Source organism: Rousettus aegyptiacus, unplaced genomic scaffold (genome assembly GCF_014176215.1).
Source record: "Rousettus aegyptiacus isolate mRouAeg1 unplaced genomic scaffold, mRouAeg1.p scaffold_m13_p_8, whole genome shotgun sequence".
Classification (NCBI taxonomy): Eukaryota; Metazoa; Chordata; class Mammalia; order Chiroptera; family Pteropodidae; genus Rousettus; species Rousettus aegyptiacus.
This window is the reverse complement of record NW_023416311.1, coordinates 66,767,029-66,784,329: the sequence shown is the minus strand read 5'-3', so window position 1 is coordinate 66,784,329 and position 17,301 is coordinate 66,767,029. Positions and strand designations below refer to the sequence as shown.

Genomic DNA, 17,301 nt, shown 5'->3' with positions numbered 1-17,301 from the left:
ACAAATATAGACTCAAAGTGAAAGAGTGGAAAATGATATTTCAAGCAAATGGAATTCAAAGAAAAGCGAGAGTAGCAGTACCAAATAGACTAAATAGTATCAAACTAAACAGACTTCAAAATAAAAAAGGTAAAGAAAGATACCGAGGGACACTCTATAATGATAAAGGGAATTATGCACCAAGAAGACATAAGGTTTAATAATATCTATGCTCCCAAACAGGGAGCCCCAAAATATGTAAAGCAATTACTAACAGAACTAAAGGGAGAAAAAGACCAAAACACTTTCATAGTAGGGGACCAAAATACCCCACTATTGGATATGGACATATCACCAAAACAGAAAATCAACAAGGATAACATCCTTAAATGACACATTAGACCAACTGGACATAATTGACATTTACGGAGCCTTTCATCCCAAAACAGCCATTTATGCATTCTTCTCTAGTGCACATAGAACATTTTCAAGGACTAACCATATACTGAGACACATAGTTAGCCTCAACAAATATAAGAAGATTGATATCATATCAACCATATTCTCTAATCATAATGCTCTGAAACTGGAGATCAACTGTAAAAGGAAAGAAGGAAGAACAATACATGGATATTAAACAACATGCTACTGAAGAATGACTGGGTTAGAGAAAAAATAAAAAATATCAAGAGATACATAGAAATGAAGGATAATGATAGTACAACATATCAAAACTTTTGGGACATGGCAAAAGGAGTCATAAAAGGAAACTTCATAGCATTACAGGCCTATCTCCAAAAACAAGAACAAGCCCAAATAAACAACCTATTGCTTCATCCTAAAAAACTAGAAAAAGAAGAACAAATGAAGCCTAAAATCAGCAGAAGGAAAGAAATAATCAAAATTAGAGCAGAATTAAATGAAATTTAAAAAAAATAGAAAACATAAATGCAATAAAGAGCTGGTTCTTTGAGAAGGTTAATAAAACCGAAAACCCCCTAGGTAGACTCACTAAAGAAAAAAAAAGAACACAAATAAACAAAATCAGGGATGAAAGAGGAAAAATTATGACAGACTGCAGAAAAACAAAGGATCATACAAGAATATCATGAAAAGTATTTAACACCAAATTTAACAACCTAGAAGAAATGGACAAGCACTTAGAAAGATATAACCTCCCGAGACTGAATCAAAAAGAATGGAAAATCTAAATAGATCAGCAGTATGGTGATAGAAACAATCATTAAAAACCTACCAAAAAGTAAAAGTCCAGGATCAGATGCCTTCACCAGTGAATTCTAACATTCAAAGAAGATTTAATACCTATTCTGTCAAACTCTTCCAAAAATTAGAAGAGGAGGCAATACTGCCCAAATCATTTTATGAGGTCTATATTACCCCGATACCAACACCTAGTAAAGATAACACAAAAAAAGAAAACTACAGACCAATATCTCTCATGAACACAAATGCAAAAATCCTAAATAAAATACTAGTGAACCGAATACAACAACATATTAAAAAGATTATACACCACGATCAAGTGGGCTTCATCCCAGGGGCACAGAGATGGTTCAACATATGCAAATTGATTAATGTGATACACCACATAAACAAATTAAAAAATAAGAATCATATGATCATATCAATAGAAGTAGAAAAAGCCTTTAACAAGATACAGCATCCATTTATGATCAAAACACTTAACAAAATTGGTATAGAAGGAAAAAATGATCATATATAACAAACCCTCAGCCAATATTATACTTAATGGTGAAAATTAAAAACCTTCCCTCTAAGATCAGGAACAAGGCAAGGTGTCCACTATTGCCACTGTTATTCAATATAACATTGGAGGTCCTAGTGAGTGCAATCAGATGAGATAAAGATATAAAAGGCATCCGAATAGGAAATGAAGAAGTCAAACTGTCACTATTTGCAGATGACATGATTCTTTATATAGAAAACTCTGAAGAATCCACAAGAACAATACTAGAAACAATAAGCAAATACAGTAAAGTTTCTGGATACAAAATAAATGTTAAAAATCCATAGCATTCCCACTCTAATAATGAAGTGTCAGAAAACAAGTGGAAAAAATGATTCCTTTTGCAATTGCAACAAAAACAATAAAACACCTAGGAATAAACCTAACAAAACACATGAAGGACCTATATGATGAAAACTATAAAACCCTATTAAAAGAAATCAAAGATCAAAGAAATGGAAAGATATCCCATGTTCTTGGATTGGAAGAATCAACATAACTAAAATGATCTTATTACCTAAGGCATTCTACAGATTCAGTGTACTCCCCATTAAAATTTCATCGGTATTTTTTAAAGAAATAAAAGAAAAAAATCATCAGATTTGTATGGATGCACAAAAGACTTTGAATTGCCAAAGCCATCCTGAGAAAAAAGAACGAGTCTGGAGGCATCACTCTGCCTAACCTTTATATAGAAAACTCTACAAAGCGACAATAATCAAAATGGCACAAGACCAGTGGAATTTAATTGAGAATCCAGAAATAAACCCATGTTTACACGAGCAAATAATGTTTGACAAAAAAGCCAAAAATATACAGTGGAGAAAGGAAAGCCTCTTCAATAAATGGTGCTGAGAAAACTGCAAAGCCACCTGCAAAAGAATGGAACTAGACTGTTGTCTATCGCCACACACCAAAATTAATTGAAAATAGATTAAGGACCTGAATATAAGACTTGAAACAATAAAATGCATAGAAGAAAACATAGGAACTAAACTCAAGACCTTAAAGATTTTATGAATTTGACTTCAAAGGTGAGGGGAGTAAAAGTAAAAATAAATGAATGGGACTACATCAAACTAAAAAGCTTCTGCACAGCAAAACAAACCATCAACAAGGTAAAGAGACAACCATCCAAATGGGAAAATATATTTGCAAGCAACGCAATATCCAAAATATACAAAGAACTCATACAACTCAATAACAACAACAACAACAACAACAACAAACAAACGATCCAATTAAAAAATGGGCAGAGGATCTGAACATACATTTATCCCAAGAAGACATACAAATAGCCAACAAATATATGAAAAGATGCTCGTCATCGCTAGCTATTAGGGAAATGCAAATCAAAACCATGATGAGATACCATCTTACACCTGTTAAAATAGCTATAATCAACAGGACAAGTAATAACATATGTTGGAGAGGATGTGGAGAAAAAGGAACCCTCATACACTGCTGGTGGGACTGCAATTGGTACAGCCACTATGGAAAACAGAATGGAGGTTGTTCAAAAAACTAAGAATTGATCTACCATATAACCCAGCAATCCCTCTACTGGGTATTTACCACCAAAGACTTGAAAACCCATATCCAAAAAGATATTTGCACACCGATGTTCATAGCAGCATTATTCACAGTGGCCAGGACATGGAAGCAACTGAAATGTCCTATGAGAGATGATTGACTAAAGAAGCTGTGCATATATACAATGGAATATTACTCAGCCATAGGAAGAGATGAAACACTGCCATTTGTAACAACATGGATGGACCTCAAGATAATCATGCTAAGCAAAATAAGCCAGAAAGAAAAAGTTGAAACCCACGTGATATCACTTATATGTGGGATATAAACCTAAAAGTAATAAGCAAACAGAACAGAGACTTATGGACATGAACAACAGATTAGTGGTTACCAGAGGGTGGGGGAAAAGGGGGAGGAGGGAGGAAGATGGGGTAAAAGGGGTCAAATATGTAGTGACAGAAAGAGATCCAACAAGAGATGCAATTTTTTAAAAAAATTAAGGAAAAAAAGTATTAAACAGAGAGCTGCTATATGATCTAGCATTCCGCTCCTAGATATATACTTGAGAATACTAAAAAAAAGTTCATATAAAATTTGTACCTGGATGTTCACAGCAGCGTTATTCATGATTACCGAGAAGTAGAACAATCCAATGTCTATCAACTGATGAATGGGAAAATAACATGTTTGTATATCCATTTAATGGAATATTACTTGGCCATAAAAAGGAATGATACAGGCGACAATATAGATAAAAGGACATCTTTTGTATGATTCCATTTATATGAAATATCCAGAATAGACAAATCCAAAAAGAGAGAAAGTAGAATAGTGGTCGTCAGGGGCTGGGGAGAGAAGGAAATGTGGAGTGACTGCTAATGGCTGTGGGGTTTGTTTTGGGGGTGCTGGAAATGTTCTGGAATTAGATAGTGGTGATGGTTGCACAACCTTGTGGCTATATGAAAAACCAATGGACTAAACACTTAAAATGGTGAATTCTATGGTATGTGAAATATAACTTTTAAAAAGAGTATTGAAAAATAAGCAAATATTATATGTTGTTGGTAGGCATGTAGACTGATACAATCTACTGAATTGCAGCTTTGCAATATTTATCAAAATTACAAATGTATTAAACCCAGAAAATTCCTTTTTAAAGGATGTATCCTATTAGATATATTCAAACATATTAAGATGACATATTTACAGCATCCTTTGATATATCAAAAGGCTAGAAAAGCCTGCATGTCCACCATTATGTGACTGGTTAAATAAATTATGAAATGCCCATTTGACAAAATATTATATAGACATAAAAACTGAGGATGCCCTTTATGTAACAATATGGAATTATTTCAAATGTTAAGTAAAAAAAATCAAAGTGCAAAGCAGTATGAAGAGTATGCTATCATTCATATAAAGAGAAGAGGAATATCTACATATGTATTTTCTTGTACATGCATAAAATACTTTTGGAAGGATATATGTATTTCAGACAGCATTGTTTGCCTCCAAAGATGGGGAACTGGATGCCTAAGGAAGAGAATGTGTGTGTGTATGTGTGTGTATGAAAAGATTTTCACTGTAAACCCTTTCGTACTTTTGAGTTTTTAAACCATGTGAATGTATTTTCTATTCCAAAATACATATATATAAAATATAGGTTTAAAATATTTTTTAAATAATAAATGAATGAGTCATGTAAGGCTATGGGAAGAACACTATCCCAAGTGTACAAAGACTCAAATTCTAAATTTACCAGTAACATCTTACCTTATTTGCTGATCAGTCTCCCTTCTCCCTCTTCCCCAAACTCCTATGCTTTTTCAGCAAAGCATGCAGGTTTAAAAAGGCTCATAAGTGAGGATTCTGAGCAATTAAATGTCTCAACAGAAAAGGCTGAATTCATGTTCTTGTTTGAACAAGCGTCTAGCAGCAGAATAAGAAGCTGGTGCACCCATAAGGCACATAGTGCTGGGCAATATTAATCTTTCTACTAGTAGGTGGGGTTAGTGATAGACTACATTTACCAAGCTAGACATTTGCTCTAATGGATTGGAGTCTTAGAGTCAAACAAATTTAGAGCTATAGAGCCTTAGTGTTCAGCCTAATTACCATATTTTCCAGATGCAGAAAATAATGTTCAGTGAGGTCAGAGTCTGAAGATTGACACAGCGAAGAATAAAACCCGCATCTCATAATTTCTAATTGGTCCTCTTCACTAACTACTTTAACAAGTTAAAAAAACTAAAACTCAGAACTTCTTGGGAATACAAAGTTCAATCAGTCAGTCTAGGTTTACTTATCATTTTATACTTCTCTAATCTCTAATCTAAAGTTAGATGATTATGGGAAGGAAGGGCTCGAAATATTAAAGAATTCACAGATATGGTTATTAAGTAGTTCTTTCAAGTACCTAATTTTAAAATAAACAAATTTCCTCACTTTATTGTCTAAAATTATGTATAACACATGACTTGTTTCAGAAAACCTCTCCCTATTTTCATTTTATATTTAATATAGCCAATTCCTAACCTGAAATGTGATGGGTTGTTTTAATTGTGATATTTAGGAACGACCTAAATGTCCATAAAGAATAGAGATCATTCAGTAAATCTGAAGCTGCTCTTGCGATGATATTTTTAATAATCCTTAATAGTCGATGTAGTGTAGCGGTTATGTAGCCACACTGCTTGTTTCAAATTCTAGTCCACCACTTACTGGTCCTGTGACCTTGAGCAAGTTTCTTAACCTCTTCAGCCTTGGCTTCCTTATTATCAAATAGGGATGATAACGTTAATACCCACTTCATCAAGTTGCTGTGAGAATGTAAAGTGCTCATCATGGTACCAGTAAGTAGAATCTGAGGACAATTAGACTTCTTAACCCTTTGAGAAATATTGACTTCTTTAATAGAGAATGCTTGCTAACTCAAGATAATTTCAAATTTGGTATGATGAACTCTAACAGAATAAAACAGTGAAGAAAAGTCAAAATGTTTGGGGAGGCTGGCTTGTTATGTTAAGCAGTCTCTAAACTGTGTTTGGAATATCCAGCTTCTAAGCTTCCTTCACTTCTTAACCACCATAATCAAGGTCTGTTTGTTTGTTTGTTTGTGTTTCCCAAGACGGAATGCTGGTGACTGGTCAGAGAAGATATTACGGAATAAAATCAACCAATTATATGAATAAGTTTTTGAAGTGTGCTATTTGCTTTCCTGTTCAAGTCCGTTGGAAAGGAGGAAGTTAGAGAAATAAATGGACCTCCCACTCTTCTGCAATTAGAGTTCAGTTCTCTTGCTTCAGAGAAAATGCAGAAGTACTTTGAGCAGAACTTGCCTTCCTTCCTTTCCCTTCTTTACTTGAATGCCCATTTATATGTGCAAAGCATCCAGGGTAAGATCTGCATCAGAGTAGATATTCCTGATCATACCTAGCAGCCAAAGTTAGAACTGTGGAAAGTACTCAGAGCTAATGGTGAAGGGAATCACCCTTCACCATTGCAAACCTTGGCTACGGCTATTTCTCAGACTATCCTTTTTGTTTCTAACTCTATCTTTTCTGTTTCTAAAAGTCTTCAGTCTAGTGTGGAAATCTTTATTGCAATGAATCCTCCATTCAGGACAACATGAGGCTAGAGTTGATCTGAAAGGCTACATGAACACAGATTGGGGAGAGCAAAGTTCAAGCATATTCCCTATGACTCGCACGGTCAAGGCTCAAAACAGCTTGTTGAACAGACAGTGCGTATATACGGTAGAAAGCATTTGTTCTCCCACAGTACTTGTTGACTGTATTTACTACGGTCATAATTACACCATGACCTCACAAAAATGTCGATCTTATTCAATTTGGGGGGGGGGAGCTCATTTTTAGAGGCCCGAGATAGCTAGTAGATGCAGAAAAGCAACGCTTTCTAGCGGTGTAATTCTTCATATGTCAACAAATTTCTACAGGTTTGTTTCCTCGTTTGTAAAAGCGTATTAAAAATAAGTGCTACCTCACGGGCTGTTTCAAGAATTAACTTTAAAAACAGTAAAGTACAACACAAATGTTCTTGATACTGTCAGTTATCTAACATATGCACACTTTCTACAAGTATACTTTATTAACTACAGCGAAGTTTTTAAAGAGACCCTTTTAGAGAGATAGTAAGATGCTCAGAGGCGTTGAATATAGGTTAAATCTGAAGGGAATGTCGGCAGCCCAAGAAAAATCAACCGGGGCTGCTGAAACGTGGAAAAACTACTTTAATTTTTTGTCAGACAGTCCTAACCCATCCACGACTGCACAGGGAACTAGAATCGCCCCAACTGCGGGCACTCTTGTATTTCAACTCTCCCCCCAGCTTTCCCGGCTTCCCACCCCTCACTAGGCGGGTATCCCGCCAGCTCCTCTATCCTCCCACTTCAGGACCGCTCCACAGAGTCCATTTCGACCCTTTGGCCTATCTGCTCGCAAGGCCCAGAACCTAGCGGTCCCCAGAAATCTTTTCACCCTGACCTTCAGAAAACGAAAGAAAAAAACGCCACCCTGAGAGGTGGGGCTTTGGGGGTGCGGGGCGCCCTCGAATCGGGCATGCGCAGAGGCTGCGGCGGGCTGCAGGCCTGGGAGGTGCGGAGAGTGCCAGGACCAGAAGCCGCCTCGCTCCGACCCGGTTCGCGGAGTTGACCCCGGCCTGCCCCAGCCTCCTGGCCCGCTTCCAAAAGGCTCTCAGGCCTGGTCTGGCCGGGACGCTAGCGGGCGGCCCGAGGCGGGGGCGGAGCCAGGCGCAGGTCGCCGGGGACGCGGGCCGCCGGGGGCGCTGCGTACCTGGAAGCGGCCGGTGAGCAGCTGGCTCCGCGATGGCGTGCACAGCGGCTGCGTGTAGTAGTTGTCGAGGAGCACCCCGCTGGCCGCCAGCGCGTCCAGGTGCGGCGTGCGGATGTTGGAGCCGTGGAAACCCACGTCGTTCCAACCGAGGTCGTCCGCCAGCACGAAGACGAGATGCGGCGGCCGGCGGGGCCCGGCTCCCGAGCTCGGGGGCGGCGGCAGCAGCAGCAGCAGCAGCAGCAGCAGCAGCGGCAGCGGCGGCGGCAGCAGCGGCGGGAGGACGGTGGAGAGGAGCGGCCGGCGAGGGCTGGGGCTGCGAGGCAGGCTCGCCGCCCGGCGTGGGCCCATCCTTCGCTCTCCGCGGTCCCCACGCCTGTGGCGCCACCGGCCCCTGGCACCGATTATAGAATCAGGAACTGGGCGGCTGGGGCCTGCCCCGCCCCGGCACGCGACTTCACCCCCAGAGGGCTGCGGGCTGGAGACGCCGGCGCCCGAGCCCCCGCGGCGTCTGACCCGGGCCCGGCGAGTGAAGCGAAGGAGGAGCCAGCGGAGAGAGCTCGTGGGGATCCTGCCGCACGGCTCCGTGGAAACCCTGTTGATGCTTGATAGGGACTAAGATTTCTAACCTTTGCAGCGGCGAACTTTTGCATCGTGGCATTCTAAAAGTGGAGGTTTTTTTTTTTTTCTTTTTAAATAACTCGTTACAGTTTATAAAGCATTTTCACAACCCTCTTTAAATCTCGCAACCTCCCTGGCAGCTGGGAATTATAATTAATGTCCCCTTTCCCCCTTCAGAATAAACAAGCTTGTAGTTGATAGAGCCTAACCCAAACCCAGGTCTGACTCCAATCCTGTGCTATCAATGTTTTAAAGGTAGTGGGAGAATCATTTCTAGCAAGAGTCCAGCCTCCTGCCGGTGGGAGAACAATGAAGAGGCAAAGCCTAGATGGTGTTTCAGACTTATTTAGGAATAGTGTACACCTGTGAAGCCACTTCCTACTAGCAAAAAGAGGGCCAAATACACACTCCAACTGCGCGGTGCCCTTTTGAAGGTGCAGGTTTGTTTAGGCTGCCTTGGGAGTTTGGAATGCTGTGTGGCCACTGAGTAGCTCCTTAGCTTGTCCAGATACAGCCCCTTCAGAGCTGGCTCCCCAACAATCAAGTGAACCAAAGAAGTATAGTATCGAATTCGCCTGGAATAATCTGTGGATCGAAGGAAAAATTCCCTTAATCACATGCTCACTGAATTGGGAAGTTAGCTTTATGACCAGTATATTCCCACTGCCAACAGAGACCTGCCTACTATTTGTCTGGCGATAGATAAAAACTTAACAGTTGTAGGGTAAAAGATGCACTACATATTTTCAAGTGTTCTGATTGCATGGGAGTTATTTTATAACTTTATAACATAACGTGTAGATAACTGAGAGCAATGAAAACTAATTCCTGTTTATACCTATGCAAATGAATTCTATCCAGCAAAGCGACCCACTACCATTCCCTACAAAAAAAAAAAAAAAAATTGCCTCCACTTGCACATTTATTTTAATATTCCCGATCTATCATTTTAACTGGTTTTAACACCGGACCAGTTTCCTCAATAATGAGTTAAATAAAATTTTTAACGTATATTCATTTTTATGTGTGTATGAGGGTCATGATTTTATTCTTTTGAAAACTATCCTTTCAGACATGTAATAATTCCCTCTTAATGTATATATTTTTTCTTTTCAGAAGTAGATTATGTTACAGTCACTTTTCACCTCTAGTGAAATCAGCGAAATTTAGCAGGAAAAAATTTTACATGTAGCTTTACATTAAGAAGAATTTTGAAGAGATGTTTGATTCTCGTGTTGAGGCTTGAAATTTTCATTTAAAGATCCTGTAAGGAAACTTGAAGAACTGAGAATTTTCAACTATGGCCTTTGCATATCCTTTTCTCCCATAACTGTTCGTCTCTACTCTTCCTGATAAAAATCAAATTGCCCCCCAAATGGTCACTAATCTGCTGGAACAATTAGGACTTGACCAGAACTGCTCCTAAAACTAGCTAAACTTGCACTGAGCCTTCTCATGTCCTGCATGTTCAAATAAAAGTTTATGCTAATAGTGCTCTAGAAATGTGCAAATGAATTAATTAAAAGGAATAAATTCTGTTTTTCATCTATGTACTGAACACCTATAATGTGCAGTAGAGGATAGTTATTGTAAAATCTCTCAATTGGAGTTTGTCTGATGTTTCCTAATGATAGACTCAGGTTATTAGTTTGTGCAGAAATATCACAAAAGTGATGTATCCTTCTTGATGCTATACATTAAGAGGCACATGATGTTAATTTGCTCTATTATTTGAACACTTTGCTAAGGTGACCATTTCTCCACTATAAAGTTACTATTTCCCTCTCATCATTAGTAAGTTTTATGGGGAGATACTTTGAGAATATGTATATATTCTATAATTCCTAAAACTTTCACCTATTAGTTTTAGCACCCACTGATGCTTCTTGTTTCAATAAATTATTGAGATGATTGTCAAATGATGATTTTCTTTTTAAAACATTTGTTTAATTTAAGTATAGTTGATATATAATATTATATTGATTATATTAGTTTCAGGTGTATAATATAGTGATTCGACATATTTATACCTCCGATGTAATCAGCCCACTAATTCTAGTAATCATCTGTAACCATGAAAACTTATCACAATAGTATTGACTATACTCCTTTCCCTTTTCACCTATTCCCTCACCCCCTCCCTTCTAATAACCATCCCTTTAGTCTCTATTTCTATAATTCTGTTTTTGTTTTGTTTGTTGTTTTAGATTCCACATATATGTGAAACCATGCAGTATTTGTCTTTCTCTGCCTGACATTTCATTTAGCATAATACCTTCTAGATCCTTGCATGTTGTCACAAATGGCAAGATTCATTCTTTTTTATTGCTGTGCAATATTCCATTATATGTTTGTATTTGTATGTGTATCACATATTTATCCATTCATCTATTAATGGACACCTAGGTTGTGTCCATATATTGGCTATTATAAATAATGCTGCAATGAACACAGGGGTACATATATGTTTGAATTAGTTTTCTCATTTTCTTCAGATAAATGCCCAAAAGTGGAATTGCTGGGTCATATGGTATATATATTTTTAGTTTTTTGAGTAATCTCTGAATGGTGATTTTCTAATTTCATTATCCTTCTAAATTTATTAGTTGGCTTTCTACTGTAAAGAAGAGCTTTCCTTTCTCCCTCATTTATTTATGTCACTATGAACTCATGGATTTTCATTTCAATCAATATACTATAATACTTTGCTATAATTATTTCAGTGCTCAAATTTCCTCTGATTTGGGCAATGAGAGCCTCTTCAATCTGGCTCTTGTATCCTTTTAGCATGTCCTCTTTAATCTTTGAGCATTTCCTTACTTTTTGGTACAACAAGATATTCTAGGTTTACTTATACTTTTCCTTCCACAACTCTAGAATCAGCGATTTCTCTAAAGAATTGATTCCTTTTAGTGGAGGGTGGCATCTAGAAACCCAGATTTATGCAATACGTGTGTTCATTACTATTGCTATTGGGCTGTCATTGCTTCTAGAATCTCTCACCAGACAAAGATAGAAACTATATGTATGTGTACACATACAAACATACATAAATATTTACACACACACATATACACACACACACACACATATATGTATATACACACACGTTTTAATGTATGATAGGGATAGTGACTCCTTATAGATTTGAATTCTTAATGCTTTCCTAGATATTTCTCCATGTTTATTTTTTCATGTGAACTTTAATATCAACATGTCCAGTTCCATTAAAAATGTATTGGTATTTTTATTGGAAGTGCATTAAACTTATAAATTAATTTAGGGACAACTGAAATCTTTATGATATTAAGTTGTCCTACCTAAAAATGAAGGTTAACTTTCACTTATTAAAGTCTACTTTTATGTCTTTCAGAAGTGTTTTAAAATTTTCCTCTTATCAGTTTTGCATCTTTCTTCTTAAATTTATTCCTAAGTATTTTATCTTTTCTGTTGCTGTTGAAATGGGGGCTTTCTCTACCATTCTGTCTTTTAACAGGTTATTTGTGGACATGAAGGCTACTGATTTCTGTATGGTAATTTATATTCTGCCAAATACTGAATTATTTTGTTTGAGTTGTTTAATCATTTATTTTTTAAGGGTTTTTCCAATACATAATCATATCAGTAAAAACAATCCCAATCAATTAAAACAACCCCTGGGGTGCTGGTCCGTGGCCTGTTAGGAACAAGGCCACACAGCAGGAGTTGAGTGGCGGGTGGGTGAGTGAAGCTTCATCTGTATTTGCATCTGCTCCCCAGCGCTATTATAATCACCTCAGCTCCATCTCAGATTATCAAGCATTAGATTCTCATAGGAGCACCAGTCCCTGGTGCCAAAAAAATTGGGGACTGCTGAGTTAGAAGATGCAAAAATTAGGACTGAAATAAAGGCAGCTTCCAATTCACAAATGGGTATAAAAGTTAATTGTTTGGTAGAGGGGTGCTTAGACTTGGAATATATATTTCTTACATAAAAAAGATATATTTTTCATAGTTGGCTCTTCCTATCAAGATGCCAGAGTAGGTAAATGCTGTGCTTGCTTCTTGTGACCACATCAAAATTACACCTAAACTACAGAACAACCATCTTTGAGAATCACCTGAAGTCCAGCTGAACAGAAGTTCTATAACTGAAGATATACAGAAGAAGCCACCTTGAGATTGGTAGGAGGGGAAGAGACTCAGAACAGGCTGGTCCCACACCCACATGTGGCGGTTAAACATCAAGAGGGATATCTCAGCTGTGGAGGTACCCCGAGGAGCAAGGAGTCCAAGCCTCATCCTAGGCTCCCCAGTCCCAAATTCTAGTGCCAGGAACAGAGGTTCTACAATTTCTGGCTGTGAAAATCAGTGGAGATTGTGGCCAAATGAGATGGAGAGCAGTGAGAGTCTCAGGCATTCCTCTTAAAAGGCCTACACACAAACTTACTTGCTGATGGACTCACTCATTCTGAGCTCCAAAGCTAGGCAGCAGCTTGAAAGGTGCTGGGGACATATAGGGAGGAACTGAATTGTCTGACTTCCAGGCAAGAGCTGGAGGGGCAGGTTTCTCTCAGAGAGAGGTGCTAGCAGAAGCCATCATTCCTTTGTTGAGCCCTCCCCAACCCAGCACGTAGATGCAGGCACCATATCTGAGTCTCCATCAAAATGGCTAACACTGTTTGCGCCATCCCAGTAATTCCCTGAGACCCTGACCCACCCACCTTGTGAGCCCACTCAAACTGCTTCCAGTAGCTTCTCCATACAAACAGCTCATGCTGTGGGCTTTCTGAAAAGCTCTCAAAGGTTCACAAGCCCCAAACAATCAACATCTGGCCTCGACATGCCCTGTACCTCTTGGTAGGCAGCCCCAAACCAAGCAGTAGCAGCAGCTAGCCTCAGTTTGCAGCTTAGCCTCTCCCAGGTGCCTCCAAGCCCAGGATAAGTGGCAACTATCTATAGATCACTTTGTAGCTCATACAAAGTGGCCCTGGGCAAGGCACAGGCTGCAGCTGAACTTGGCCTGCAGCGAGGCCCCTACCAGGAGGCCCCTGGGCCACATACCTGATGACCAAATTTAGACCAAGCCAGAGCACTACCTGGGGTCAAATCAAAGGATGACACACCCAAAGGGCAAACTGGGAAAGTACCAGTGCCCTACTAAAGCAAATCCTACTCCGTAGGGTCAGACCCTGCCTAATAGCCCCTCCACTGAAGTCAGTGGCCAGTCCTCACAACCAATTGGCCTGAGGGTCAATCTCTCCCATTGACATGCAAACAGCTACCAAGGCTCAACTACAACAGGAGGCCACATACAACTCCTATAAGGGACATACCTGGAACACCCAGCTCAGGTGAAAAGGGAGATTGCGCCACTGGGCCCCACAGGACACCTGCTACATAAGGCTATTCAACTAAGACCAGGAAATGTAGCAGCCCTCATAATACATAGAAATAAACACAGGGAGGAAGCCCAAATGGGGAGACAAAGAAACATGACTCAAATGAAAGAACAGAAAAAATCTCCAGAAAAAAAAAAAAAACTAAACAAAATGGAGACAAGCAATCTACCAGATGCAGATTTCAAAACATTAGTTATAAGAATGATCGATTATCTTGGTGATGACTTTAACGAAGAGATAGAAAACAAAGTGAAGAATACAACAAATGAAATGAAAAATATATTAGAGGGAATCAACAGTAGATTAGATGAACCAGAGGATTGAATCAGCAATTTGCAAGATAAGGTAGTAGAAAACACCCAATCAGAACAGCAATGAGAAAAAACAATCCAAAAAAAAAAAAAAAAAAAAGACAGTATAAGGGACCTCCCAGACAACATCAAGCTTACCAACATTAGCATTATAGGGGTACCAGAAGGGGAAGAAAGAGAGAAAGAAATTGAAACCTATCTGAAGAAATAATGACAGAAAACTTCCCTAACCTGGTGAAGAAAAGACATATAAGCCCAGGAAGTCCAAAGAGTCTCAAATAAGATAAACCCAAAGAGGCCCACACCAAGACACATCATAATTAAAATACCAAAGGTTAAAGACAAAAAGATAATCTTAAAAGCAGTAAAAGAAAAGCAGTTAGTTACCTACAAGGGAGCTCCCATAAGACTGTCAGCTGATTCCTCAACAGAAACTTTGCAAGCAAGAAGGGATCAGCATGAAATATTCAAAGTGATGAAAAGTAAGGATCTACAACCAAGATTACTCTACCTACCAAAATTATCACTTAGAAATGAAGGGTTGGTAAAGAGCTTCCCAGACAAGAAAAAGCAAAAGAAGTCATCATCGCCAAACCAGATTACAAAAAATGTTAAAGGGACTCCTTTAAGAAGAAGGAGAAGATGATCAAAAATATGAATAAAATGGCGATAGTTACATATCTATCAACAATTACTTTAAATGTAAATGGATTAAATAGTCCAATCAAAAGACATAGGGTGACCGAATGGATAAGAAAAAAAGACCCTTACTTATGTTGCCTGCAAGAGACTCACTTCAGATTAAAAGTCACACACAGACTGAAAGTAAAAGGATGGGAAAAGATATTTCATGAAAATGGAAACAAACAAACAAATAAAAAGCTGGGGTAGCAATGCTTATACCAGACAAAATAGACTGTGAAACAAAGGCTATAACAAGCTACAAAGAAAGACCTAGTAATCACACTTCTGGGTGTTTATTTGAAAAAACCCAAAACACTGCTTCAAAGGGACACATGAATCCATATGTTCATTGCAGCATTATTTACAATAGCCAAGATATGGAGGCAACCTGGGTGTCCATCAATGGATGAATAGATAAAGAGAGGTGGTACAAATATGCAATGGAATATTACTCAGCCATAAAAAGAATGAAATCTTGCCATTATCAACAACATGGATGAATCCAAAGGATATTGTTCTGAGTGGAATAAGTCAGACAGAGAAATACAAATGCCTTTATGATTTCACTTATATGTGGAATCTAAAGAACAAAATAAACAAAGTAGAAACAAAATCATAGATAGAAAATTCTGATGGTTGCAAGATGGGAGGGTGAAAAAGGGAAAAGTATTAAGAAGTACAATTGGCAGAATAGTCATGGGGATGTAAAGTATAGCATTTGAGGAATATAGACAGTAATATTGTAATAACTTTGTATGGAGTCAGATGCATACTAGATTTATAGGGGTGATCACTTGATAGGTTATAAAGGTATCTAATCACTATGTTGTTCATCTGAAACTAATATAATATTATACATCAACTGTAATGGAAAAATAAAAAATGTTAAAAGAAAAAAGAAGTTATAATCACCTGGTTTGTATTCTAACCTACATAAAACCAGTTTAACCCATAGTTAAAAATTTCTTAACTCCTGAAGTCTGTAAGAAAAAGACCAATAATCCAATTTTTACCTGGGAAAAATATAGGAACATAATAGTTTACAGAAAGGAAATATAAATGGTCATTAAATATATGAATAGATATTCAATCTCACACAAAAGGAGAAAAAACAAATTGAAACTTCAATAATATACCTCACTGCTTTGGATAGGGTGTGAAAAAAAAAAAAGCACTCTCATGTATTGGTCACAGAAGTGAAATCTGACACAACCTTAGAGGAACAATTTTGCATATCTGTCAAAAATGTACATATGCTTTAACCCTGCAATTCCAGTTGTAGGATTTTATCCTTCAGATATACTCCCTGTAAGAAATAACATATACATGAAGATGTTGAGTTTAGCCTTATTTCCACTAGAAAAAGACAAATAATAGGGCTTGGTCAAATTAAGTACAGGGTACTAAGCAATCATTTTAAAGGATGATACAGAATAATCTCCTAGATATACTATTAATTTTTAAACATTAGGAAAAGAACATTATGCTTGGTGTGCTTTCATTTGCTTAAAAATATATGTATATGTGCACAAATATATATATATCTTTTCATATGTTTAGAGAGATGATTATATAGAATATCTTAAGAAGGATACAGAAGAAATGACAACATTGGTTGTCTCTGGGTAGATCGGTTAACTTAGGAGAGGTATAGGAGAGAGACTAACTTTTCACCATCTATACTTTATGTCTTCTAAATTTTAAGTCTTTGTATATATTATCTATTTCTAATAGTATTTTATTAATAATAATAGTAATAACATAATTTACATTTAAAAAAATATATACTATAAGTGAGTGAGAATGGATTGACAAGAACAAGAATCCCTCAATGAATATTTTTGTAAAACCTGAAGGCCATGCGCTAAGATCACATAGATGTTTTTGCCTCTTGGTTTCTCCAGTTTGTAGAGCTCCTAGTTCTTAGCATGATGCTAACTGGCTATAAGGTATGCTCAGAAGTCAGGATACCTGTGTTTCAATGCTCATCTTAACTGGTTTTTGTTTTAGTGCTTTCGATAATAAGTTGCATATAAAGGCCAAGCAATTTTAAACACTTTATTTCTAAATGTTTAACCGTTAGGGTAGAGATAAGGATGGCAAGAAGTCTTTCTTAGAAAACCTGAAGTTCACTAACTAAATGTAGTAAATTGTGGTTGGTGTTACTCATTGCCCTATTACTTCCCTGAATAGTCCAGAAGGAGATAGAATTGAAC

The 17,301-nt window shown here is 37.8% G+C and overlaps 1 protein-coding gene across 3 annotated transcripts in view; it reads right to left on the bottom strand.

Moving 5' to 3' along the window:
- ARSB (arylsulfatase B) overlaps positions 1-10,625 on the bottom strand; it is a 139,360-nt gene extending 128,735 nt beyond the window's left edge. Inside the window, exon 1 of one of the 3 annotated variants that reach the window (XR_001593765.2) lies at positions 8,092-10,625. Coding sequence is in view for 2 of the 3 variants with exons in the window: in XM_016118855.2 (XP_015974341.2) it covers positions 8,092-8,439 (348 nt within the window). In the remaining variant the exon portion in view is untranslated. The remainder of the gene's footprint in view (positions 1-8,091) is intronic. The other 2 variants (XM_016118855.2, XM_016118853.2) reach the window with 2 other exon arrangements.
- Between the last annotated feature and the right edge of the window lie 6,676 nt (positions 10,626-17,301).